The 26,430-nt window shown below is 39.4% G+C and overlaps 2 protein-coding genes across 6 annotated transcripts in view; one reads left to right on the plus strand and one right to left on the minus strand.

Annotated features, from left to right (window-relative positions):
- Positions 1-4,680: 4,680 nt before the first annotated feature.
- Positions 4,681-26,026, minus strand: XKRX (XK related X-linked). 3 transcript variants are annotated; one of them, XR_004952765.1, is made up of 4 exons: positions 20,987-26,026; positions 17,055-17,323; positions 11,109-11,935; positions 4,681-8,915 (listed from the first exon to the last, which is right to left on the minus strand). XR_004952765.1 is itself a non-coding variant. In XM_036226408.1 (4 exons), exons 1-4 carry the CDS (start codon positions 21,319-21,321, stop codon positions 11,218-11,220), a joined length of 1,140 nt encoding a protein of 379 aa, XP_036082301.1. In that variant the 5' UTR covers positions 21,322-26,026; the 3' UTR covers positions 4,681-11,217. The 3 variants fall into 3 exon arrangements, 2 of the variants coding, with proteins under 2 accessions (XP_036082301.1, XP_036082300.1); XM_036226408.1 differs by having other exon boundaries at positions 4,681-11,330; positions 11,513-11,935; XM_036226407.1 differs by having other exon boundaries at positions 4,681-11,935.
- ARL13A (ADP ribosylation factor like GTPase 13A) overlaps positions 21,909-26,430 on the plus strand; it is a 45,431-nt gene continuing 40,909 nt past the window's right edge. For 2 of the 3 annotated variants that reach the window (XM_036226411.1, XM_036226409.1), the window contains exon 1: positions 21,909-22,011. The gene's annotated coding sequence lies outside the window, so the exon portion shown is untranslated. The remainder of the gene's footprint in view (positions 22,012-26,430) is intronic. The other variant, XM_036226410.1, reaches the window with a different exon arrangement.

The raw sequence follows: 26,430 nt of genomic DNA on the forward strand, positions 1-26,430 counted from the left end.
TGGGTTTATTTCAAAGTTGATAATAATGAACAGAAAACAATTACAATTACATTACATTAGTATAAATATGCATGTCTAATATCCCTTTCTGCCTTGTGTGTACTGGGCCATGCCTTCTGGTCACAGGGGCATAAGGCAAGATCGCATGGTTGGCATAGGTAGCAGACCATGTGGACTCATTTGTAATAAGGCTGTCAGGGCTGTTTAACATGTTTCAGAAACCTTCCTCAGCCCCAAGCAGCTTGAGAAGTGGCACATGACAAGCTAAGGCTTGCCATAATATGTCATTCTTCATTACTGCCAGGCAACCCATTTGTTTTTAGCACAGGGCATGTAAAAGGAAAAATAATAGGATGCAAGTTCTGGTATATATCTGGGGGATCGGTGGTGAGGGAGCAAAGTTTCTCCCATGCCATGAAGGCGAGAGTCAGCAATTTGATCTGCACTAGTTCTATGGAGAAATGTAAAGAGGCCTGAATTCTCATACATTTCTGGTGGGAATAAAAAATAGGATAGCCCCTATGGAGGGAAATTTTTTGCTATCTTGTAAAATCACATATGCATACATAAAGCAATCTCACTTTCCAGAATGTATTCCAAAGACATACTGGAAAAAAAATGCAAAATGACATATGCCTAATGTTATTCACTGTGACATTATTTGTAATATCAAAAGAATGAAAGAAACCCAGTATATCCACATAATGGAATAGTATACAATTATAAAATGGGATGAAGATAATCACATACTGAAATAATGACCCGCAGGATATAATTGATAAAAAGCAAGGTAGATATAGTTTTTATAGGATGTTACTTTTTATGTACGAAAAGGGGAGAAATACACACATACACACACATTTGCTTGTATTTTCCAAAAAGAAATATCAAAAATATAAACCAAAAATCTAAACAAAACAAAACAAAACAAAACAAAAACCTGGAGAAAGGAGAGAACAGAGTGCAGTGATAGGAAGAGAAGCTATACTTCTGTAAATGTACCTTGCTATCTAGTTTCGACTTTGGAAGCATAATTTAAAATAAAATTATGAAAATAAAAAGAAAAAAATGAACCTCACTGTATATCATGTTGGTGGCATAGTTATACAAAAAACAGAATAATTTCAAGTGACTTTAAAAGTCACCAAATAAACAAAAAACAACAATTCACAAGCAGTAACAACAAATCCTGAGGAGAAGGAGGAATCTGAGTTCTAGAATTTCAATTTATAATATTAAAAATATCCATTTTTCAACCAAAAAGAATTATGAAGCATGCAAAGAAACAAAAAGTGTGGTCCATATATAGGAAATGTTCTACCTATTTTCAAGGCATCAGGGCAGGAGAGGGGGAGAAGGGGGAGAGAAGACAGAGCTTTGGGAAATGTAGAATATTATAAAGAAGAAAATTGTCACCTCTAGGCCCACCATGCAGCATTAAAAAATGAAATCTTGATGTGTATTTATACAGCTTACATTTTTTCCATGAATATATATGTATATATATACATACATATATGTGTGTGTGTGTGTGCGCGCACACACACACACACACACACACACACACGTTTCTTTTAAAAAAATGAAATTTGGACTATTCTGTAGTGTTCTCTTCTGGCCTGGCTTTCAGTTAGTCATTCTTTTGCCTGTGTGTATTATTATATCCTTTAAGTAATCATGCTAAAGTATATCAAAACATTATATAAACATTACTTAGTTGAATTTCATCTTCTTCCCACAGCTGTTTCATTAACTACAATCAGCCTTTTAATGAATGTCTACCATATGTGCCAAAGAAATGGTCATCTCTGGTTTGAACACTTGCAGCTGGTGTCTTGGCTTCTAGTTTTACTCTCATCGAATCCTTTCTTCACACAAACACCAAAGTGATTTTCCTGAAATAGACCTATGTCATTCCTCTGCCCAGAAATCTTCAATGTAAGAGGTAATAATACTGTATGATTCATTTGTATGACAGTCTCAAAAAAAACAAAACTACAGGGACAAAAAAAGAGATCTGTGGTTACCAGCGGTTTGGGGTGCGTGGAAGGTGTGACTATAAAGAGGTAGTACAAAAAAATTCATATTGGGATTGTAGTGGTGGTTACACAAATCTATAAATGTGTTAAAAATCATTGAACTATACATTACCCCAGAAAGTCAATTTTTCCATAATTTTTAAAAAAGCCTTTGATGGTTCCCCATTGCCTACAGGTTCAAATTCAGGACTCTTTGCTAACATTTGTAAAGCCCTCCACGGTACCCCCACCTCCAAGTCTATCTTTCTAACCTCATTTCTCACTGAGCCTCACCCCTAATGCACACTGTATTCCAGAAACACTGTAACTGCTTGCTGTTCAGTAAACATATATGTCATGGACCCTGATACCTCTGTGTCTTTACTTGTAATGTTCCTTCTGCTAAAATGCACTCCCAGCCACCACCAATAGTAGCCCTACTTATCCTTCAAGGCTGAGTTCAAATATCACATCCTCTGCAGACTTCAGTTCCTCAGTCAGAATTGAATCTTTCCTCAGTGCTCCCTCCCATAGCACTTTGCTTAAGTCATTGCCTGATACTGCCAAGTATTACAAGGAAAGCCCAAGCAGGAGCAGGCCTCAATGTTATGCAATAAAAGCCCAAGCCCCATTCAGAAGTATTCACTTAGTGCCAAGCATTTGTATTCCTTCTGTGCCTTAGTATCCAACACCCTATTGGTTTCTAGGACAGCTTATACCTGTAGACTTTAGATTTGCCGTTATGTGCCTCCCCATCTTTCAAACCCCAGCTTCAACTTCATTATCAATTAAATAACTTCTGGCTTTTCTGCACTGGCACTGAATTCCTGACTTGGCCCCCTAGAAGAATCAATGGCATGATTCTTCCATGCCAGTCCCAGGGACATTCTAGTTTTCTGGCCTGGCTATGGCTATTCAATCTCACGCTCCTGGCTGGAAGACAAAGGAGCTTGACTAGCAGGTGTGGGTACTTGGAGCTGAGGTTGGCAGGAGAAAAGTTTCATTGGCAAGCAAGCCAATTCAATAGGGAATACCGAATTGGAGAGTTAATGAGGCAGACAGAGGGTAGTAAACAAGAGAAGCAGAGAAATCACCAGTTTATTCTCTATACCTAAGAATTTGTTTTTGTTCTGTTTGTTCATTTATTTGTTCTTTAGATTCCACATATAAGAGAAAACATATGGTACTCATCTTTCTCTTTCTGACTTATTTCACTTAGCATAACACCCTTTAGGTTGTCACAAATGGTAAGAATTCTTTCTTTTATGGCCGAGTAATATGCCATTACATATATAAACCACAACTTCTTTATCCATTCATCTTTTGATTGGAGCATTTAATCCATTTACAGTTAAAGTAATTATTGATAGGTATGTAGTTATTACCATTTTATTAATTTTCTGATTATTTTTATACTTTTCTGTTCCTTTATTCTCTTGCTCTCTTCTCTTCTATGTTAATGACTTTCTGTAGTGTTGCATTTAGATTCTTTTCTCTTTATTTCTTGCGTATCTCTTGTAGATTTTTGGTTTGTAGTTACCATGTGCTTCATACATACCAAGCTATGTCTATAGCAGTCTATTTTAAGTTGATAGTCACTTAAGTTCAAATGCACCCTAAAATCACTACGATTTTTACTCACACTTTCCACATTTCTTTTAGTCATTTTTTCTTTTGAGAGTGTTTGTGTGTATTCCTTAATTTACTGTTTAATTTCACATAATCTTACTACTTTTGCCTTTTAACCTTTGTATTGGCTTTATAGTTGGTTAACCCACTTTTATTATGTTTGCCTTTGTCTGAAAACTTTTTTCTTTGCAATACTTTCTTACACGTATTTTTGAAGTTTTCTGTTCTTAAAGAAGTCCCTTTAACATTTCTTGTAATATCGGTTTGGTGGTGATGAAGTCCTTCAACTTTTTCTTGTCTGGGAAGCTCTTTATCTCTTCATCTTTCATTCTAAATGATAGCCTTGCTGGATAATCTTAGTTGAAAAGTCCTTGCATTACATCGCTTTGAATATTTTTTGCCAATCCCTTCTGGACTGCAGAGTTTTGATTGAGAAAGCAACTGTCAGTCTTATGGGAGCTCCCTTGTAACTACCTCCCTTTTCTCACTACTTTTAGAATTTTTTCTTTGTCTTTAACATTTGTCATTTTAATTATAATGTGTCTTGGTGTGGGCTTGCTTTGGTTTGAGTTGTCTGGGACTCTCTGCACTTCCTGGACTTGTATGTTCATTTCCTTCACCAAATTAGGGAAGTTTTCCATCATTATTTCTTCAAATAAGTTTTCAATCCCTTGCTCTCTTCTCATTCTGGTACCTCTATGATCTGAATGTTGTCCCAGAGGTCCCTGAAACTATTTCTCATTTTTGAAATTCTTTTTTCTTTTTGCTATTCTAATCGAGTGTTTTCCACTACTTGGTCTTCCAAAGTGCTTCATCTGATCTGCTATTGATTCCATCTAATGCATCCTTCATTTCAGTTATTGTATTTTTCATTTCTGACTGGTTATTTTTTATGGTTTCTGTGCCTTTCTTTATGCCTACTAACTCTTTTTTTGAAGTTTTCATGGAAATCATCTACTCTTTCCTAAGTTCACTGAGCACCTTTATAACCAGTGTTTTGAACTCTGCATCTGGTTGATTGCTCATCTTCACTTTGTTTAGTTCTTTTTCTATAGTTTTGTCATATTTTTTTTCATTTGGGACATGTTTGTTTGTCTCATTTTGTCTTCCTCCCTGTGTTTGTTTCTATGTATTCAGTAGATCTTCTATATCTTCCAGTCTTGGCAGTGTCCTTTTGTAGGAGGTGTCCTCTGGGGCCCAGTGGTAGTCTCCCTGGTCGTCTGAACTAGGTTCCTCAGTGTCCCCCTTGTGTCAGCTGTGTGTGCCCTCCTGTTGTAGTTGGGCCTTGACTGCTGTTGGCACATCAGTGGGTAGGACTGACTCTAAGGCTGACTCACTGTGAGGATTGGCTGTGACTACAGTGAACAAGGTACTGTGTGGGGGCTGACCCCACAGAGCAAGATTCACTTTAGTGCGGTTCTGGTGCCTTTAATGTCAACCTTCTGGGCACTAATTGGGTCGTGCTGTGGTGTGATCTGAAACTGGTCACCAGGTATATTTGTTCTGGGGCCTTTGAGGAGGGATTCCAGTACAGGCCAAGGTAGGCTGCTGCCTGTGTCCAGCCAGGGGCCACCTGGTAGGAGCTACAAAAGTGATCTGCAGCTGGTAGCTGCCTATGCTTGACTGGACGTGCCTGGGAGGTGTTATGATGTGAACCGAGGCTGGCTAACACTAGTGCTGGACTTAGGGCCGCTTGGCAAGAGGTACAGTCACACAGAGACCAGATGCTCCTTGTTGGGGTTTTGTGAGCTAGTTATTGCTTGTTTGGGGTTTGTGGACTTTTGATAAATTTTAGGGAAGTCTGAAGCATGGGCCCAGGCTGGCCGCTTGTATGGATTAGCCTCTGTTACTGTGATATACTCGTTCAATTTATCTAGCAAATAAGTCATTGCTAGTTTTATTTTTTATACAGTGTTTTCCCCACATATATTTACTTTTTGAAGTAATATATTTTTCTGATAACAAATATCATGTAAAGTTATACAAAATTTAAATATCGAAAACTACTTAACACAGAAAAAAACCCAATAATCTCTCCAACTTCCCCAGCCAGAGTACTACTATAGTTTGGAACATTTTTCTTCAGCAAACCCCCACCATCATATTGTTTTGTTTTGTTTTTACAAAAATGGGATCATTGTTAAAGTATTATTTTCAAAATGTTTTTTTTATAGAAGTTTCATACAAAGTGAGCATGTGTCAAAATTTAATTTTAATCCATGAAGGAGGAAAAAGCAGGGTGGCAAAATTAACTCAAGAGGATATGAAAACTGATATTTTATAGTCAGTTAAAAAAACCCCAAAGAAATGCTAAGATAATATTGCTAAGTTAAAGTCAAAGTTGATTAAAATAATATAGGGCAATAAGAACCAAAGTCATGGTGTCTTCTTTAGGTGGAAAAAAAATTCATTGCATCTTAGCAGTTTTACAGTTCTGTAAAACTGGACCCTAATCAATTGTACTAAATTACAATTCTCTAGACCTAGAGAGTCAGATGACACTCAGGCCTATTAGAAAGTGCTCTTAAAGTGACATTAAAGCAATAAGTAATCATCTTTTCCCTTTGTATTAGTTTCCTAGTGCTGCTATAATAAATTACCACAAACTAGGTGGTTAACAAACATATTTCTTACAGTTTTGGAGATTAGAAATCCAAAACTGGTTTCACTGAGCCAAAATCATGGTGTCCACAGGCCTTGCTCTTTCTGGAGGCTCTACGGGAGAATATATTTCCTTGCTTTTTATAGCTTCTAGAGCTGAATTTCTGTTTGTGGTCCCTTCCTTCATGTTTAAAGCCAACAGTGTAACATCCTGAATCATCTCTGCATCCTTTCTTACATCAACTTATCTCTTGTAAGAACCCTAATGATTATAACTAGCATACCTGGATAATCCAGGGTAACTCCCCATTTCAAGGTCAACTGGTTAGCAACCTCAGTTCCCTTCCCCCCCCCCTCGCTTAATTTTCCCTTGCCTATGTAACATAACATACTCAGATTCTGAGATTAGGATGTGGGAGACCTTTCAGAGGGGGACATTATTCTTCCTATTACAACCTTCCCCCCACCTCAAATTTTGAGTAATTCTTTATAACCTCATCCTATACTTTTTTTTTCTCTAACCTGATTTTTCTACCTCTTTTCACTCCACACAAGCTGTACACAACTACCCCATTTTTCTTAATGGCTGAATAGTATTCCAATTATGGAATTGCCAGAATTTAAATTTCCATATAGATGATAATTTAAGTGTTACCAAGTTCTCACAATTACAAAATGCTGTAATAAACATTCTATACATACTTCTTTGCACAACTGTAGCTATGGTTCCATAGGAAAATTCCCTAGAGGTTAAAAATCTGAGACAATTAATTTTGACCAATACTGACAAATTGCCTTCCAAAAATTTGTTCCAATATTTTGCTCTTATACCAGTAATGCATGAGTGCCTGTTTATCTCCAACGTCACTTATACTCAATATTTGGGATTTACTTTTGATTCTTTCAGCATCTATAAATCACTTTGAGATATTCACATAGGTTTTCCTGGCACAAAATAAGAATCTAATAATTGTTCAATAAATTGAAGGTCAGAACAATGTAAATCCACATATACAACTCGGAGGACTTCTCCTAACAATGATACAATAGTAACAGAGTTAATGTATGTAAGTGTGCCTTAAATATTACGCAGTGCTATTCACATATTTCCATATACAGAGATGTGTTCTTTTCACACAAAGTTCTCATATCTCACATAAGTTGGCCTTGCTACCTCCCAGTGTCACATGCTATGTTTTGTTGTCAAGGCTTATAACTTTCACTAAGAACCCCAGAGGCTCTAATGTCTAAAACGTGTGATTGATGGTGCCAGTCCTTCAGGAGGAAAGGCATAAAATTATGGGTATATTTGTACCCTGAAGATATAAGAAAGCCCAATAGCAAACACTTCAGGGAATGAGGATTCCCAGCTCTGGGTAGGTAAATATTTTGGAGGATCCAGAGTCAACTGATTTTATACTAAAGGAATTCTGAGAGACAGAGCTCCATGGGTTTAAATGAGATATCCTAGAGAGTACCCTACCCTACAGCTGTCCACCCACCCCCACACTGGGAATTAGCAAAATCTACTCTGTAATGCTAAATACCATGACCTTGTGAAGTGCACGCTTGAGGTGGTTAACTAAAAGAGCATTGAAAGTTGACCTAGGTTCTCAGGACTGTGACAGCTTGGAGAAGGGGTAATATTCTTCACCATCCACATTCTATGAACTGTTCTAAGAACTAGGAATAAGCTTCTCAGTGAGAATGAGGGCAGTGTTGGCAAAAGTATAAGAGAATAGGCTTCAGCATTGCCCTGCTCTGATTGGTTGTTCCTGGGGAAAGAGTTCATACAAACCTGAGTGGAACTTTCTCCTTCCAGTTTTATTCCCATGACCAGAGTCTGGAAGATGTGTGTTTAAGTACAGGAGGCAAAATCCTGAAACTAAAAGGGTAATGGTTCCCTCTAGCATTCTCCCCCACCCCACCCCCACTACCACTCCCAGTACCAACCTACAAGTACATGTGAACACACACTGGGCCTTTCATCCCAGGCCTTTTAGTATTTAACTCTTTTCTTTCTAGAGTAAGTTGAGCGGTATCCCTTTATTAAGTATTTTTGAGAAAAAATGTTTGATATGAACCAAGCAATAGCTCAGAAAATGTTCCTGAAATCACTAACATATTAAAATGATTTCACAAAGGACCTAAGAGGCTTGTATCATGATTAAGAATGTAAGCTCTGGAATCTGAGCGCCTAAGACTAAATTCTGGCTCTCACACTAGCTGTGACCTTGGGCATGTCACTTTACTTTTCTATGCCTCAGAATCTTTATCTGCAAAATAAGGGATAAGGGTTGTTTTGAAGATTGAATGAAATAATGCATATAAAGCACCATGCCAGACATATAGTAAGTGCTCCTTAACACTAGGTATTATTTAATTCTCCTACAGTGCCTCATGGTTATTTCCCATAGTCTTTAAAGCATTTGTGGAGAAAACAAAATTGACAATTAGTTTATTTAATACATTTCCCATCATGTTCATTTGCCCATACTTAGCCTACTGAATTTCCAATAATATGAGAAAAACTGTTGTTATAGTGGCCTATGTCCTTTCCTTCAACTTCATTGTTCTGCCTTCCTCTTCTGAGACCAATTTGCTGGCCCCATCTCTGCCTCTTCTCCCACTCAGTCAGACTCCCTTCTTCACAAGTACCTTGTATTGCTTTAAGATTTCAAAGGGTAAAAAGAATAGTCAATTAAAAGTGTTGGCATACGGAAGGAAGCACTTCCCCTACCCGGCCACCATAGTCCGTAATTCCTTTTATTCTACGTATCTAGAAAATTGCTGTGGAACAGAAAGGCCACCACCTATAGGAAGTTCTGAAGGTTCATTTGCATAATGTATCACTAGAGTCTCTTCTCCTTGGGTAAGGGAAGCAGGTTTTTCAGGTCAGAAGCTGCTCCACACCCCTTGCTCTAAACTTCCTGCATTCCCAGGATATTGAGTCACTAAGGCTGGAGAGGATATGTGGGGAAAACATGTCTGCCTGGTCCAGTACCACGACATGCTTTTCTGCTCTGTGTATCTCCATTATAGCTCTAATTAGCCTGCCTTGCTTAGTGTGTGTCTCTTTCTATGTTTCCATAGTATCCACCCCTTAAGTTGCTGATTCACATGGCTTGTATAGAGCAAATTATAGTTCCACACTGCTTCTGCTTTTAATGGAGACAAATTCTTGCTTGAATTCCAAAGAGGCAGTGTCTTCTTCTAGAGGTCTGACAGATTCTTTCTAATTCACCCTGAATAATATAGTCAAAAGATAGCAATGTAAGCTTTTTATAAAAACCTAAGTCCCTTCTTCATCAGGAAAGATGTAACGAGGGAGTTGGGTTGAAAAAGGAACTCTCCAATGCTCCAAAGTAAGTCACTCTAGTCTCCCTCAAATTAAGTGGTATCTAATCCTTTAGGCCCAAACAGTGGCTGAAGATTAGAAAAACATATTAGATATGCCAGGTAATAAGAATTCTGGCTAACAGTCTTGCTACTTAGAAAGAGGAGCTCCTGCAATATGTCCTGATACTAGATAAGAGGACTGGCTAAAGATAAATTCTCAGCACAATTCCGAGAGCAAAATTGGATGGGGATGAGAAGCCTTGGGTCACTGTTCACAATTCCTCACAGAAATTATGGTACTGTTACACAATACCAATGAGTTCTTTTCACCATCCTAGTCTGTGAGGGGCAAACATTAGTTAGGTAAGTGCTGTGATTCTCAGCCCCAATAGGCAGTGGCCATAGTAACCTTAATTCCTTAGTTACCTTAGCTGACATTCCCAATGAAATACTCAACTGAGATGTAAACATTGAGACACATGAGAAAGGGAGACCTATATTCATCCATTGTGGGTATGGGAATGATAAACATATGGTCTTAATTAGAAAATAAAATTCTGTGTCAGAAACCAGTACTGATGATTTAATGTGATCTGGTTTCCATCCTCTGCCTTCACTCTACCTTAAAATGTTAGCCACCATCCCTACCCTAAGCATGAAGGTGATGCCCCAGCTATTATTGCCTTCTCTCTCCCTTAAAAAAAACACACAATTTTTCAGATCAGTAGAAGACACAATGAAATCTTCATTTCTTCCGCATATTAGAAACATTTTTAATTACAGTTCGGGTTCTCTGAGCCCCATTTCAAGTAGCAAAACTCCAAAAACACAGAAAAGCTGGGTTGGAGGGAATCCCGTACAATGAGGCACAAAGTAAGAGGTTTTACTCAACCACTCCACTGGACAAAATGGAGGCCCATGTAGGTCCCTGAGAAAAGCTCATTGTGGCATATGCCCTGAAGGAATCTTACTCTGCACTCCCTCCTTAGAGTGTGCCTAGGAAGGGCCACTGAAAAGACAGGCCCTTGATGAATAATCACTAGTAAAATCTTAATGGGGGGGTAACTCATCTGGGGAGAAGCTCTTTTACTAGTGGAGGTTTTCTTCTTATTGGAATTCAAAGACCCCAGCCACGCTTACAGTTATAGGTTCTGCATTAGACTATATTCTGGGTAGTATCCATAGCTAGTAAGTTGTCACATTCTCTGATCAATTAGGATACATTCTGGTGAGATTCTGCCTTTGGCTCAGCATGAGAAAAGCTCAGTAATGCCTCAAGCAAATGAGAAGAGCTAGAAGATCACAGAGAGCCTAAGATGTGTTACCCTGTAGGGCAGGCGGACAGCTGAAGGTAGGTGGGAGGAATGTAAATGGTATACCTGACCCTTTTGGGTATATGGTGGCCACTATGGTGTCCAAAAATAGCAATCAATCTTAATAAAATAAAACTCATTTGGGGGATTCTCTTTGTTTTGATAGGCTTACTATAAAACTCAAGAAAATGTCTAGGTGGATACTCACCCAAAAGCCTCATTCTCTCTTTCAATTTCACAGTTGCTCTTGGCCACCCCCAACCCATCTCCAAATCCCTAGAAGACAGAATTAGACAATGCTTTGCCTTGCTTCAACATCAAAGGATGGCTCCAAGTTCTCTACCCTGCCCCGAGGGTGCCGGTGGCAGCAGACACAATGGAGGTAGTCCACTACATTGTGGGTGAAGAGTGAACGCAATGGATGCAAGTACTGGAAAAAAAGGAGCATGAAACCAATAGAAATTAGGTAAGCAATGATGAGCTGCAGGGCAATCAAGGAATGACAGTAATTCAGTAACACTTTCACTCCAAAGAACTTAAAAACCAAGACCATGATCACATTCTCTACCAATCTCACACTATAGTGCAGGCCCATATGTCCCCAGTTCTGACCTTTTTCAACAAGGTCCCTGTCTGCCAGCTTCAACTGCAAAGCTGACCAGCAAGAGAAATTGATGCCAGCATAAAGGACGGTAACAGAAATCAGCACCACGAGGGTGCCAACTCGGCTGAAATTTTTCTCAATATTATTGGGCATCTGGGCACCACTCCTCCAGAATTTAAACCAGGGCTCAAAGAGGATGATCAGAAAGTTGAGCAATAAAAAAGGCACAGCCTTCAGTTTCAAGGTGGCTGAGAAGAGCACCAGAATGAGGAGGCGGGAAGTGATCTCCAATGTCCGCCAGATGGTGATGCAGAGGACTTCTAGTGGCCCAAGGCGAATCTTGTATTCATCGTACTTGATCTGGATAGCCAACATATTGCAGAGGGTAGCCCCATAGGTGACAGATATCAGGGAAAAGACCATTAGCACAACTGTAAGAGGAAAAAAAAAACAAGAAACAAAAAACAGGCATTCAATGTTGGTGAAGCTTGTATTCTGACCCAGAGGTCCAGAGAGATGATAGGTAAGAACTGAGGGCCCCAATTAAGAGCAAACTCATATATAAACACAGCTATATAAACAAATAGCATGCACAAAAATGGAAAGAAATAAACTATTTTTTTCATGACAGGGATTATATCAGTTTTTAAAAAATCTTTAATTTCTCAATTTTCTAAATTCCCCATGATGAAAATATACTATAATACTTTAATAATCATATAAACATACACAATGAACTTTTAAAAAATGAGTGAGTCTCAAAACTAGCATTTAGAGGTCACTTACACAAGAAGAGCACATATAAAGAGAGAGGACAGTGTCTATCTGATAAAACAAGCTTCTAAGCAAACAATGAAAGAGGCAAAAAGACTCTTATCCAAAAAAAAAAAATCCATTCTTAGGAGGCTCACAGAGAATGCCTTTGGATATAGAAGTCCCTTCCTTGATATATATCTTCTTCAAGGAACTAATCTTGTTTGTGTGTGCTTCTAGAATGTGTCAAAATATATACAGGAAATTCCATAAGGACAGAAGGGACCATGTCTATTTTGTTTACTGCTGTATCCCCAGAGTCTAACACACTGCACAGAATATAATAAGTGCTCAATACATGTTTGTGGAATGAATGAATAATTCTGAGTTTAGAGAGGCAGCACAAAATACCTATTATTAGAAGTCCTTGGTTTAGTTGTGTGGAAGCTTGTGAAACTCACTAGTTATGTACCTCAGTTTCCCCAGTTCACTGAGATACTCTAGAGTTGCTCGTATTAATCATCAGCAATGACAATTCATCATCCCAACCCTTTGGTATACTTTAGGAATCACCAAACTTCCTGAAGAAATAAAAATATAAAAACTCATTTTCCTAGCCCATAACCACTATATTAGCAGTTAGAGTAGGGGCCCTGAAGGGGTCAGGATGCTCCCTAACCCGCTATACCAAGTCTCAACCATAGATCACACCATGGCCCTTTCCTTTTCTTCCTTTATATCAAAAGATACCGATCACTAAGAAAAATCTAGTGCTCTCAAGGAGAATGAGAAGTCTGAGGGGTACTCATCTAAAAAAAAAGAAAAAACACTGGAACTTACTGCATCCAGAAGCTAGAGCCATGGAGATATCAATTTAATCTTCAAGAAAAGTGAAGGTCTCCCCATGGAAACCCAAAAGGAAGCACAGCTTTGTTTATTAGATCTTTTCAGCTCAAAGAGTACTGGAATCTCAAAGACCGGAGTGGAAGACTCTTAAAGTGTCTACTCTTAGTTTTATTATTTCTTTATTTATTTATTTTCCCAGTTTTGAGATGTAACTGACATGTGGCATTGTATTAGTTTAAGGTGTGCAACATAATGATTTGATATACTTTTAGTTTCATAAACCACTCTCAGTCCCATCCTTAAGAGTTGATGTTTCTTGTAGGGTTGGGAACATCAGAGCTCACATACATCTATCCATGTGTGGTAATGCTTTCTCTTACATTAGAACTCATTTATTGATGGTAGTGTAATAAAAGGAGGAAAGCCTGATGATTCCAATAGATGTAAAAACACCTTCCATCTGTCTCCCTACAGACTCATTCCATAAGAGATCATAATGCTGCTAGTGAATTTGCTCATCTATGTTGATCCAGATGGCCTCCAAGAGAAAAAAAATTAGAAAAGGGATAGCAAGGAGAAGATAGGAGGAAAATTAAACCAAAAAGTTGTTTACAAAATCTTAAGAGACGGTATTGCCAGAAAGTTTTTAATAGGAGAAATCACTTAAGAATTGAAAACAAGGCCTTAAAGAAAGTTTCCTTTACATCTTTTGCATAGTAATATGGTTAGAAATGCAGGTTCTAAAGGCAGATATCCTGGATTCCAATCCAATCTTTGCTACCTATTACTTACGAACCTTTGGAAAACTTGCTTAGCCTCTCAGTGTTCTGTTTATTCATTTGTAAAATAGGGATAATAATCTCATGGGATTGTTGTGAAGATTAAATGAAAAATTTAAATGTAAATGGCTTAGGGAGATGCCTGGATAGTAAATGGTATCTGCTAGCTCCTATCATCATCACCATCATTTCCATCACCCTCTATTTCCAAAAGTGTAATAGGTGCATTTACTCTACTTAGGCACTACCATGACATTTTGGAAATCAGGTGATTTAAAAACTGATAAACGCCTAGAAATAAGCCTTACAAAAACGTTCGAGTCCTTTAGCAACAATAGTTTAGTTGTCTTGCTCCAGATCTTGTACACTCATGACATAAATTATGGTGAGTTTTCATGGAGGTACACTTATCTCCAAACTCATCAAGTTATATACATTAAATAGATAGAGGCTTTTGTTTGTAGATCACACCTCAATAAAGTGTTTTAAAAGTATTTAATGAAATTGAGAGATGTATTATCTTCTAATATGAAATTGATTGATCCTGTAAAGATGTAAATTCCCTCCAAAATAACCTAAATAATTTAATGCAATCCCAATCACAGTCTCAAAGAAATGTCATTTCTCTTGTTGTTATTATTGTTTGCTTTGTTCTGTTTTTTGGTTGGGGAACTGACAAATTGGAAATTCATCTATTTTGAAGATCAGGCTAAATTGCTCTATCATAATGAGCTGTGACAGGCCTTTGTTTAAAAAAAAAGGTACAAGCTCTAAAAGCAATAAAGCATTTGAATACATAACAATTTAATACTTCAGAATGCAAGATACTACAAGTATACTGTGTATCTACACATTGTATGCTGCACATGTGTGCTGCACATCTGTTACATGTATGACATGTATATGCACATTTAAAATGTGTATGTACACACACAAAACATTACAAAAATGTACACATACACACTTATCCACAGCAGAGTTAATAGCCAGAATAAGTAAATAATTCCTAAAAAATTAATAAAAAAGATAAATCCACTAAAAAATAATACATATGAATAAGCAATTTAAAGAATACAATAACCACACATAAAAAGATGCTAAGCTTGCTTCATAATAACAAAAGTAAATTATTAAAACAATCAGTTGTTTTATAATTATACAGCTAACAATATTTAGTTTATGAAGAAACAGGCACATTCATAAACTGTTGAATATAAATTCATATAACTTTTAGGGAGGGCCATTTGGCAGGACTGATAAAATTCTAAAAAGGCATATACATTCTCTCAGAAATTCTTCTGCTCAGAATTTATCCCTCAAGTCTCATTCCAGTACACAGATGTTTACTGGAACATAGTCTATAATTAGAAAAAACTTTTTGCATGGAAAAATTAAAAAAACTTTAATCCTACCAATAGAAAATTAGGGAGATAAGAAATAATGGTCCAATTCATATAAAGGAAATCTATATCATTATTATTATATATGTATAAATAACTTGAAGAAAGATATATAGCATACTTTGTAAAAATACATGTTGCTGAACAGATTGTTTAACAGAGTCCTTTTTTGGCAAAAATATATATACGTATATATATTGTATGTATATTTATATTTACACATAGTAAAAAGAAGTCTGAAAGGCTATATACTGAAAGATTAACAGAGTTTACCTTTGAGGAGTAAGATTACATTTCTTACTTTATACACACACACGTTCTCTCTCTCTCTCTCTTCTATATGGTTTTAAATCTCTATCCTAACCATATCTGATTTTTATAATTAAAAAATTAGGGCCAAATATAATAAAACATGATGACAAGGATTTCAAACTACACAGAAGAATATAAAGTAAAAAGTAAAAGCCAGATGATTCATTTTCACTTCCCAGAGGTACACTGTTTCTTGCATACATTACCAGAAATTTTCTGTGCATATACAATTATGTGTAAGCCAAATAGTTTGTTTATGTATTATATTTGTATTATATACATATTCTAATTAGATGGTTTGATGACCCTCAAATTTCTCAGGAGGTAAAGCATCATCATTTCCAGAGATTTTTCTCCTCACGCTATTGTCCATTCTAGGTATGTGAAAAGCTTCAAGACAACTTCATGAACAATTCTTTGTGGAGAAAAATAGAAAAGCGGGCAAATTTCCTCACATTTATTTGTGACAAGAGGGTTTCCCAAGCAGGGTAAGCATCCAATTAAGATGAAATGGTCCAAAACTGTACCCACAGCTGTACGAGCTCTAGCTCAAGCAGATGAAGCTAACTTCAGGCTGTTAAAACTTATTAATAGTACTTTATTTCAACTTTGAAAACACTGACTCACATTTCATCCTCTGTTCGAGGTATTACTCATCTTAGGATATCTCTTTTATAAGCAGGAAATTAAGACAGCGACCTCTTTGGTAACTCTTTCCAAAGATCACAGAGATGGTCAGAACTAGGACCAGGCCTGATTTTCATCAGTATTCATTCCACACACCTATTCTTTCTTCCCACTGGAGTTGGGAGAAGTGGTTAAATCACTGGTTACCAAATGTGGCTGACCAGAATTGACTGGGTACATTAAAAAATACAGATTCTTGGCCTCCCCACATTCAGACTGTTTCAGGTCTGAGTAGGAAATATATTTTAAAAAGCTTTCATTCAGTGATATGTTTTCTCATGATCGGTAATATTTGGGAACCTCTTATTTAAAGAGGGTCATCCCTACCAACCAACCAACCAAACCTTCAGAATAATTTAAATACTCTGGGCTAGGGAAAATGTCCTACTAACTGCTGGTATTACTAGCTTCTTCTGGGACCAGAGTTTATATGTGGCACTTTTAGTCTAAATAGCTTACCCCAGTTTAAGAAATCTGTCAGGTCTGAGATCTGGATCCCCAAGTTCTTTGACTATATACCAGTGGTGTCCAGAACTTTCTGCAGTGATGAAAATGTTCTGTTATATCTGTGCTGTGTGATATGTGACCACTAGCTAATGTAGCTATTGAACACCTGAAATGTAGCTAGTATGATTGAGGAAGTAAATTTTTAAGTTCATTTTTCTTTTTAATTTAAATAGCCACGTGAAGCTGGTGGCCAGTGTATCGGACAGCTCAGATCTAGATTTCTAAAACCCTTAAGTGGAGCCCTCCCCAATCCTGATCCCACTCACCTCTACCCAGGGGGACCTCTGCTGAGATCAGGGTCACATAGAGCTGATAGGTCAGCTGGGGCACTGAGCCCAAGAAGGCTTGGATCTGTGACATACGTTTGTAGGCATTGCGGTGCATAGCCAGGGTCCGGATGGAATGGCCCACCTCCCATTCTATCAGCACCTCCTCGCCATTTATTAGCATCTTCTTTCGGGTGAGGCTGACATAGGGCTCCTCCTGCCCTTCTTTCTTCCACAATGTTAGGTACTTAATCATGGCCTCCAAACATCTGCAGAAGTAAAGCATCACGGGAACTTAACTAAAGCTGTCCTAGGAAGGGAGGTTGTAGTGAGGGGGAAAAATAACTCAGGGAGATGGTGCTTTTTGCCATTCCTTCTCTCCCGTTCTACTCATTTCTCATGAATCAGAGTTGCTCGTGCCTTCTACAAGTTACTTGAATGTAAATCTTTTCTTTTTTCTGTCAGTCACTGGCCAACCTAAGAACACCATTTCAGAAGTGTTTTTTGAAGACTTAAAAAATTGTTTTGTCCCTTTAAGAATAGGCCTGTGGTAGAAAAGTGCCTTGAACACAAAGGTATGAAGTAAATAATATGTCGAGAGAAAATAATGGGGATCTAAAAGGCCTTGGTTTTCTTAACACTTCAGATCCTGATGTAAAGCTTTCCTTAGTGAAAGCACTTAGCTCCATAATCAGGGTTTTTGATTTTTCAAGACAAAGCCCGCGACTATGACTGCCTCAGTCAAAAAGTCTTGGGGAAAAAAAAACCCTCATATACAACGAAAAGCCACTTAGCAACAAAGGTATTTAAAAGATTTGACAGCTCAGAACCAAATATACTATATACTTAGAGGACCTCAAAAGATCTCTCTAAAGGTTGCTTTCATGGTCTCTTGATCTGTTTGGAGATAAGAGCCTTTTAAATTCTGTTCTTTATTTACAAAGAGGAAGATGTCCTTATGAGAACCTACCACTCACGAAATCATGATAAGACCACGTTTCCTGCTGTACCCCTTCCATCTCCCTCATATAAATCAGTAGTGTTAAGCAGTTCTGATGTGATAAATAGAAGTAACTAGAACATCTTGTTTTGGAACACTTGAGTTACCACTTCCTCCATTCACCCTGAAATGAATAGAAACTGTACACTATTTCTTATGATAAGTAAGAACAGTTGTGGTGAAAATTAAGCAATCTTTCCTGATAGACTGGGGGCATGGGTTATATTTATCTTGCCCATAGTTGTTATCACATAGTGGGTATTTGATCAACATTTGCTGAGTAAATGAAAGAATGAGAAGGAAGCATACAGGGTGAGAAATGATAGGAGAAGATGGTAATAAAAATGGCAATGTAATTTAACAGAAAAATAGACATACAACTTGCTCAGAGATTTACATGCTCTTTTAGGCCTTTGGCATCTGAGGAACACGTGCCGGCTGCCATTCTCCACAGGATCTCTTTGAGACTGGTGTTATGTGTGCCAGTCTGAAGCATGTAGTTTGAAACATCCATTTTCTAGGGATGAACTTGAAAACCCAGGAGAGAAAAAGATGAAAGGAGAGAACAGAAAAGAGAAAAACAACACTCTCTTCCTATTCAGGGAAAATGCATAATAAATGCATTTCCAACAAAAGGTTTTAGATTTTAACCCAAGCCCATTAACGTTACTGCTGAATAAAATATTGGTGGAGGTGGTGGCATGAAGCATTGTTTACGCTTCTATTCTTAAAGCTATTTACTGGTTTAAGGAAGGGTGTTTGCCTTTTTTAAAAGCTTCAGTAAATTAGAGTACATTTTAATTCCCAGAAGTATCTTTGCATTTCATATAAGGAAGCCAGGCCCTCTAAACACTTTTATGTGCCTAATAGTGCTAATCGAGTTCCTACCTAGCTAACATGTAATTTGCCTTGAAAATAAGCATATTGAGGATATAATTTATGAGCTATTAATTATTTTTCCCTGCTGTGGGGCTAGCTGACTGAGGTTATAAATGCTTTCCAATCATTTCTAGGGGAAGCTAAATGACAAAAATGAAATATAGTACTCAATACTCCATACAGAGGGTCCAAATCAAAAATGGCTTGAGAAGCCACAAAGCAAACAGGGAAGTCAAAACTGGGTGCTGGGGAGGTACTTGCTGAAATTTGCAACTTGAAAGTGCACGATCTATTCATTTAATGTATTATTGCATTTGAAAAGGGAAAGAATGGTTTCCATGCTCCTCTAAGTGCCATCTCTAAATTTCTTAATTCCAAGTTCAAGATGAGGTCTTCCTTTTACAGCTTCAAAGATTTAGAACTGGACAGGATCTTTTAAGATTACCTAGACCAAAGGTTGCACATAGGCCAGCTGAGTCACATCTGATCAACAGCTGTGGTCTGTTTGGCTCTTACCATGTTTTTATTTAAGTAGTTAGTTGCCAAATTTTTAAATCATGACAGTCCATATGAAATCCTGTCTTGGGAGATTCTCCTGGAAAGTTGGGTGATCTGGCAATACTGAGTCTGAATTCCAGCAGAGAAATAAGGGGCAGGAGCTACAGAGCGGCTGCCTCCTTTAGGCAGATCATGTGGACTCCAGACTGCCAGAGTCGTCGCTACTCATCATCATTTCTCTAACATTGAGACTTTATTTTCATTTCTCATCACACATGAAGCTCCTGTTTTTCCTTATACTTGGCCTGCTTAACTCATTTATGATACCTGCTTGGCCTCTTAACCATTTGAGATCCATGATCTAACACAGCCAACCCATTTATTTTACGGATGAAAGAACTGCAGCCCAAGGCACCTTCAGAGATTTCACTAAGGCCATACAACTAACTAGTCAATGGGAGGAGCAGGACTAGATTCCAGGCCTCCCGAATTCCAGGCCACTGTTTCTATTGACATCCTATATTTTTCTCTGGTGGAGTCTAATCAGTTCCTCACCATTTAAACATATGTTGAATTTAAAAAATTTAAAGGGAGAGTCCCATCTTAATCGGTTTCAGACTGTGTTTATTTCTATAAGGATGAAATATCTTCCCATTGCAATTACAACATCAACACTCTGACCCATATTCCTCAGCTAACTGCAGGTTTCTGTCTCTCTTGCAATCAAGACAAACTTGGTCCATTCCTTTCTCATGATCTCACAAGTTTTGCAATGTCTCCCTACCTGGAAAATCCCACAGCATCTACACGAAACTGCTGATACAGATGCCTATTTCTCTGGGATAAGGCACATTCTTGTCACTTCAAGGCAACCTGAATGGAAAGACTTGATACTATTACATTGTGCTATAGCATCCAGATGAACAAATGGAGTATATTCCTTTGACTCCTTCTAACCATGTACCTTTACTGCAGAAAGATAAAAAGAGGTAAACAGGAGATCGTTGAACTGACAGAAAAATGAACTTCAGTGGGTTGGGGTCCCAGATAACCACAGATGACTTAAAATATTTTTCAGATGTTAAATTACTCTGGAAAACTTAAAAATGGCAGTAGCACCACCCCAAGCAGCTCAGGGTAAAGAAACTGAATAGGAGATGAGTGGAAGAAAATTTCAGCAAATTTATAGAGCGTCTAAAGGGCTGTCAAAATAACACACTCTTAAGCTATGGTCTGTGTGCACAAGGTGGCCACGTCAATTGGTCCCATACCAATTTTCACAACCCGAATCCAGATAGCAAACATTGTCTAAAGAAGTCTTATCAATGGTACCATACATAGTTTTGAAACACAGGTACATGCCAGGTGTTCATCATGGTGGCTTTTAAAATTTAAAATTTTTTGGATGGTAGGCAAGAAAGCCAAGAGTGGGAGGGAATGGGAGAATCAGTTAGAGGCACAGTATCAGTCTTGTAAATACTGGCTTCATGTTTCTCTGCACAAGTGTGGCAGGGGTAGGAGGGTAGAGAAGGGAAGAGATTAAAAAGTTGCTCACCTGATAACAGGTCCCAAGAGGATCAGATGCATAAACAATGATAGTGGCTTATCTTTGGCTAGATCTCGGTGGACAAAAATGAGTGTCAACTGGACCATAATGGATGAAAACATAAAGAAGGAAAAGGTGTATGCCATCCAGTAGGTTTCACTATTCTTTCGATAGACTCTAACCATGTACAAGGCAGATGCAGCCTCACCACAGTACAAAAAGGTGGAGAAAAGGATGCCAAACGGAAAGGTAAATCGGGGGTTGGTCCCACGGATGACATCTTCCTCCAGGGATGAAATCGGATCTGCGTTTGGTTCCTCTGGAATTTCATAAACTCGGTCCATTGTTGATTGTCCTGGTTTGGTCTTCAGAGCACCTCCCACCCCCACATCCCAAGAGAACCCTGTAGCCACTGCAGTCCAAGTACTGGTGAGGAGAGCTGTCAAATCCAATTCCAGATGGGAGATCTAGTAGTTAGAGCAAGAGGCTTCTCTCTTCTACTCTCAAATTAGACTTGTTGGAGTCTGGGATGGAGAGCCCAGAAGTACCACTTTGAACGTGACTCTTGATTGGCCCAGGATTCCAATTGTCAATATACGTGCTGTGAAACTTGGACAAGGCAAAAGCAAGCATTTTTGTTCCTAGTCTGGTGTCCAATTCCAGTCGCTTGAAGGGCCATGGGAACAGTTGTTTTCGTGGCGGCTCCTCCTTTCGCAGCCCCCTAGGCCGAGGTGGGGGGAGGGTAACCACTCTGTTGGGACACGGACACTCAGCAGCTCCTCTTGAAGAGTCCTGATCAGTGTACCCTCTCAAATCAGCCCAGAACTGCGCCAGGGCAGAAGAGGGGGCGCAGCCTGAGTGTCCTTTCGGGGATTCGGTTCAGTGGCTAAGTCCTGGAGCTATTGTTAGGCTGTGGCTATTAGCTTGCCTGCTCGCTTGCTCGCCGACTCCCCCGGACCTGCGCTGAATCGAGTGTTCACAGGATGGTTCCAAGGATTCTCCAAGCTCCGCCCCCAAGGCTGCCGCGGCCAGAGGTAGGAGCAAAGCTGAAACCCAGTCTCCCAGCGCCGTCTCAGGGGAGAGAAGCAAAGCGCGCGCGCACACACGCTGCAGGATTAAGAGAAAGCTGGAGGGGCTTCTTTACCATGGAGAAACTTTTCTAGCGAGAAGCACGACGTGCCGGCCGCCAAGCTAGCTGAGCAGATGTCGCCAAACTTGGGTGCCATCTGCTGCCAGCGTCCAGCCTGGCCCGCATTTCACCAGTTGGTGGTGGAGGGGCAGTGAGGGGACAGCTGGGACCAAACAAAACCAGACTTCGAGTTCCAGGGTGGGATGCTCAGTGAGGGGCATGGGCCAATCTTCAGAAGCACTTCTCAGCACAACTCCCGGACTCTGGTTGAGCCACAGCTTTCCTCTTCTCCAAAAGCAGCAGACGCCCGCTTCTACCCCGCCTTCCATAACTAGCTCCTACACTCGCTCAACCCACGCGCAGGTGTGTCTCTCTGGGCCCCAGGGTTGAACCTCCCTAGGTCCTATTGCCCTCCAGATAATATCACAGTGGGGTGAGGGGAACACCTGGGAGGCAAGTGGGCCGCAGGTTTCATTCCAGGTCAGACAGTATGCAGTAGAGAGAAAATAGAAAAGCATGGGGGGGGTGGTCAAAACTCAAAGTCAGCCAGCAGACACTGAAAATTCATCTTATGCCTTGATTTCTCCACTTGCAAAATTAGGCCAGGATAGGAACTTTGCAATGAACTTTCAGGTCTTTGGCTGAGACTGCGAAGAGGTACCAAATTCTAAATAGACTGGAGAAGAGCCAAGAGATCTATGTAAAAACGGAGAGGGATGTCTTAAAGAGCCCTGAAAATTGCCTAGATTCTTAAGAGAAATACTCCCCTACCGCACCAAGCTTTTTTCACACCTTCATTTGCATAATTCTAAACCCCAGAGAAAAAGAGAAAACATCTGCCTCCTGGTAGTAATATAAATGTAGCAGAGCCTGTGCCAATCTCCTTTTGCTGCAGGAGCTTATCACAGTGAATCTATGTGAGGAGTGTCCAAGTAGCAACCACCAAAATGGTGGCCTTGAGAAATACTTAGTCTTGTTGAATTGGCTTTTAAGATCTCTGCAATTGCTGCCTCCTTGCCTCAGGGCTGACTCAAGGACTTATCAATTTCTAAAGTTTGTTGCCTTTAAAACAGTTGCCCCATCTTGGTCTGCACCTGTGCTACCAGCTGGGCTAGCAGACTTATCCTTCCTCCTTTCTGTTTCACAAGGCAGGTCAACACTATCTGAGAACACCTCACACATACTGTTGATTGGTTGGGGCTTCCCTACTGGCATAAGGTTCTCCACCAGATTATATGTTGCAGAACTTCTTGGGACTTCTTAGTAACCTATACTCAACATAGATCTCAAGTAACGTGACAAACTCAGTTTGCTGAGATGGAATGAGTTGAGTTGGTAACCCTAAACTAACACTGGAGACTGAAGCCAGGAAGAAAGTAGAATTACAATGTTTTTATTTTAGCCTTTCCTCCTCCATCCCTGTACCCTTGTCACTCCCCAAATACACAAATCTACAAGGCTTTCCTACTTTGTTCCAAAACAACTCCTCTGCCTGCCATTCAAGATTCTCTATAATCAACACAGTAGTGCTTCCCTCTCCAACTTTATTGCCCACATTACCCTACACACACCTTTTGCTCCAGTCCAGCAGGTTTCTCACTTAATCATACATGCCTTGCTTACTCCTACCTCTGTGCCTTGTCAAAGCCATTTACAGCCCCCTTCTCTCTTTTCTCTAAAGTTCAAACTGAACTTAACCTTCTTTCAAGGGTCAGCTCAAGTATAGGCATACCTCATTTTTTGTGCTTCACTTTATTGTGCTTCACAGATGTTGTGAAGACCCTCAACCAGCAAAAAGATTACAATTCCTTTTATTGTGGTGGTCTGGAATTAAACCCACAATTTCCCTGAGGTATGCCTGTACTACCTCTACCAGGAAGCCTTCTCTTACCTCCCCAACCCTCAATTTTCCCTGTCTTTGTGCTACTGGCACATGCTCTCTTGTACTAGTCTTTCAACAATTTTTAGCCCTGCCTCCCCAACAGAAGTTTAGACCCAAAGAGTGATGCTCAATTAATGTTTATTGTAGTTCTTGTTGATGACAATAGTGATTGACAAATGGTGATGGTGGTGAAGCTTCTTCCTCTATACTTCTTCTAGGAAACCATGCAAGACTCAGGCACACTCATCTCTAAAAGCTGTAGCCACTGTACCTGGGGCATAAAGTCCCTTCAGACACCCACTGCCTCAGTTAAACATTCAGCTCACACAGGATGCCAGAGAACATGATTTGTCCCTTCTCAGAGTTCCTACAGTGCATTTTTGTCAATAGCACAGTTTGACACCAAATAACAAATTATTTCAAGTGTATTAATTTTTACTCCACAACTAAATTACCATATGATCCTTGAAGGCAGAGTCCCTGCTGTTACCCTTTTTATGGATACCCCCCCTCCTGCCCCACCATGGCTGGTATGTACCTGTAAATTTCTTGACATCTGATCCTCCTCACCCACCAGGTTCTCTATTTTCAGCCCCAGGACTCTCTGGCGCTTTAGGTCACTAAATCCTCTGGTCTCTTATTTCCTTGTTCCTTTTGCCCTGCTGGGAGAAACTGATAATTTGCCCTGCTTCTGTCCAACACTCTTTCCCTTTTCAGGCAATCTCCAGACTCCAGCCCTTTACTAGAGACACTGGAAATGTTGATAGTCAGGAGGCTGCCCAGGGCCTGGGAACTCTTTTACCATAAGAACACTGATCTCCCAAGGACTGGTCATTTAAAGTGATACTCCCAAGCTGTCCCCTGAATGCTAGATGGTGTTTGGGGTCAGTTTCCTCTTCTTGCAGAATCAAAGTTCTGCAGGAAAGGGTGGCCCAAGATTGACTCCTCACCCACCTCTACCTCCAACTCAGCAGGAACAAAAAAATGAGTCTAAAAGCTCTTGTCATCTTTATCAGCATTCAGAACCCCTCTGAACCATATACGGCTAGGGTATAGGTTTGAGCTTCCAAAGTCACCGCAGCCAAAGTTGACTTGTAAGAAGTAGCTGGCATCCATAAGAGAGGAAGGAGAGAGATGGGTAGCAAGTGGTTGATAGTCCAGTCAAAGAACACTAGTTGGTGGGGGTGATGGTCAAGGTCTGGAGAATCAGTAGCTACGATGGAAGAATGGCTTCCTTCTATAGAATGTTAGAATGGATTACTACAATCCTTAAAAGATACCTCATGCAAAATCAGTCACATACCCCCTGGGCCTTCTCTTTTCACTGTAAGCTCCCTGAGGACAAAGACTTTTTGTCTATCTTGTTCTAAGCCTCATCAGTATCCTCCATAGGTGGCATCTGGGCCGGGAGTCAAAACATAAGTGAGTTTTCTGCAGCCCTTACCCCTAGCATTTTTCTTTTAAAAAATCTGGTTAAAATGATCATCTCGATTAGCATTGAAGGCAAAAAAGTACTATCACAAAACGAAGCATGGAATTTTGGGGTGGTAGGTGTTGCCAGGCAGTTGTCAAGTTCTACTTACCTTGACTGGTGGAGGGAAGGGATGGGAAAGGAGGGTTATAATGGATATGATTTATTCTTTAAATAATGGCTGTATTAAGATATAATTCACATATCACACAATTCACCCATTTAAAGTATAGAATTCAGTGGTTTTAGTACAAAGTTAAACAGCCATTAACATTACCTAGTTCCAGAATATTTTCATCATCCTGTAAAGAAACCCCATACCCATTAAGCCTTCACTCCCTATTCCCCCAGTCCTACAAAATAATTAATCTACTTTCCACCTCTACAGATGTAGCTATTCTGGACATTTCATATAAATGGAATCATACAATATATGGCCTTTGTGTGTCTGGCTTCTTTCACTTAGCCTAATGTTATCAAAATTCATCCATGCTATAGAATGTATCAACATTTCTCTCTTTCTTTCCTTTATTCTTTCCTTCCTTTCTTTTCTTTTTCTTTTCTTTTCTTTCCTTCTCTCTCTCTCTCTCTTCTCCCATCTTTCCCTCCCTCCCTCCCTCTCCTTCCTTCCTTCCTTCCTTCCTTCCTTCCTTCCTTCCTTCCTTCCTTCCTTCCTTCCTTTTCTCTTTCTTTCCTTTCTCTCTCTTTATTAAGCTTTTTAAAAAATTTATTTTAATTAGTTTCAAGTAAACAGTACATTGGTTAGACATCTATATAGTTTGTAAAACGATCCTCCCAATTGCTCCCTCCCTCCCCTGACCCTCCACCTAGCCAACATATTAATGTTAACTGCATTCCCTATGCCATGCTCCCCATCCCTATGACCAACTATCAACTACGAATTCATACTTCTTTAACCCTTCACTCTATTCTCCCAGCTCCCCCAAAACCCCTCCCCTCTGTCTATCACC

This window comes from Rousettus aegyptiacus, unplaced genomic scaffold (genome assembly GCF_014176215.1).
Source record: "Rousettus aegyptiacus isolate mRouAeg1 unplaced genomic scaffold, mRouAeg1.p scaffold_m13_p_9, whole genome shotgun sequence".
NCBI lineage: Eukaryota > Metazoa > Chordata > Mammalia > Chiroptera > Pteropodidae > Rousettus > Rousettus aegyptiacus.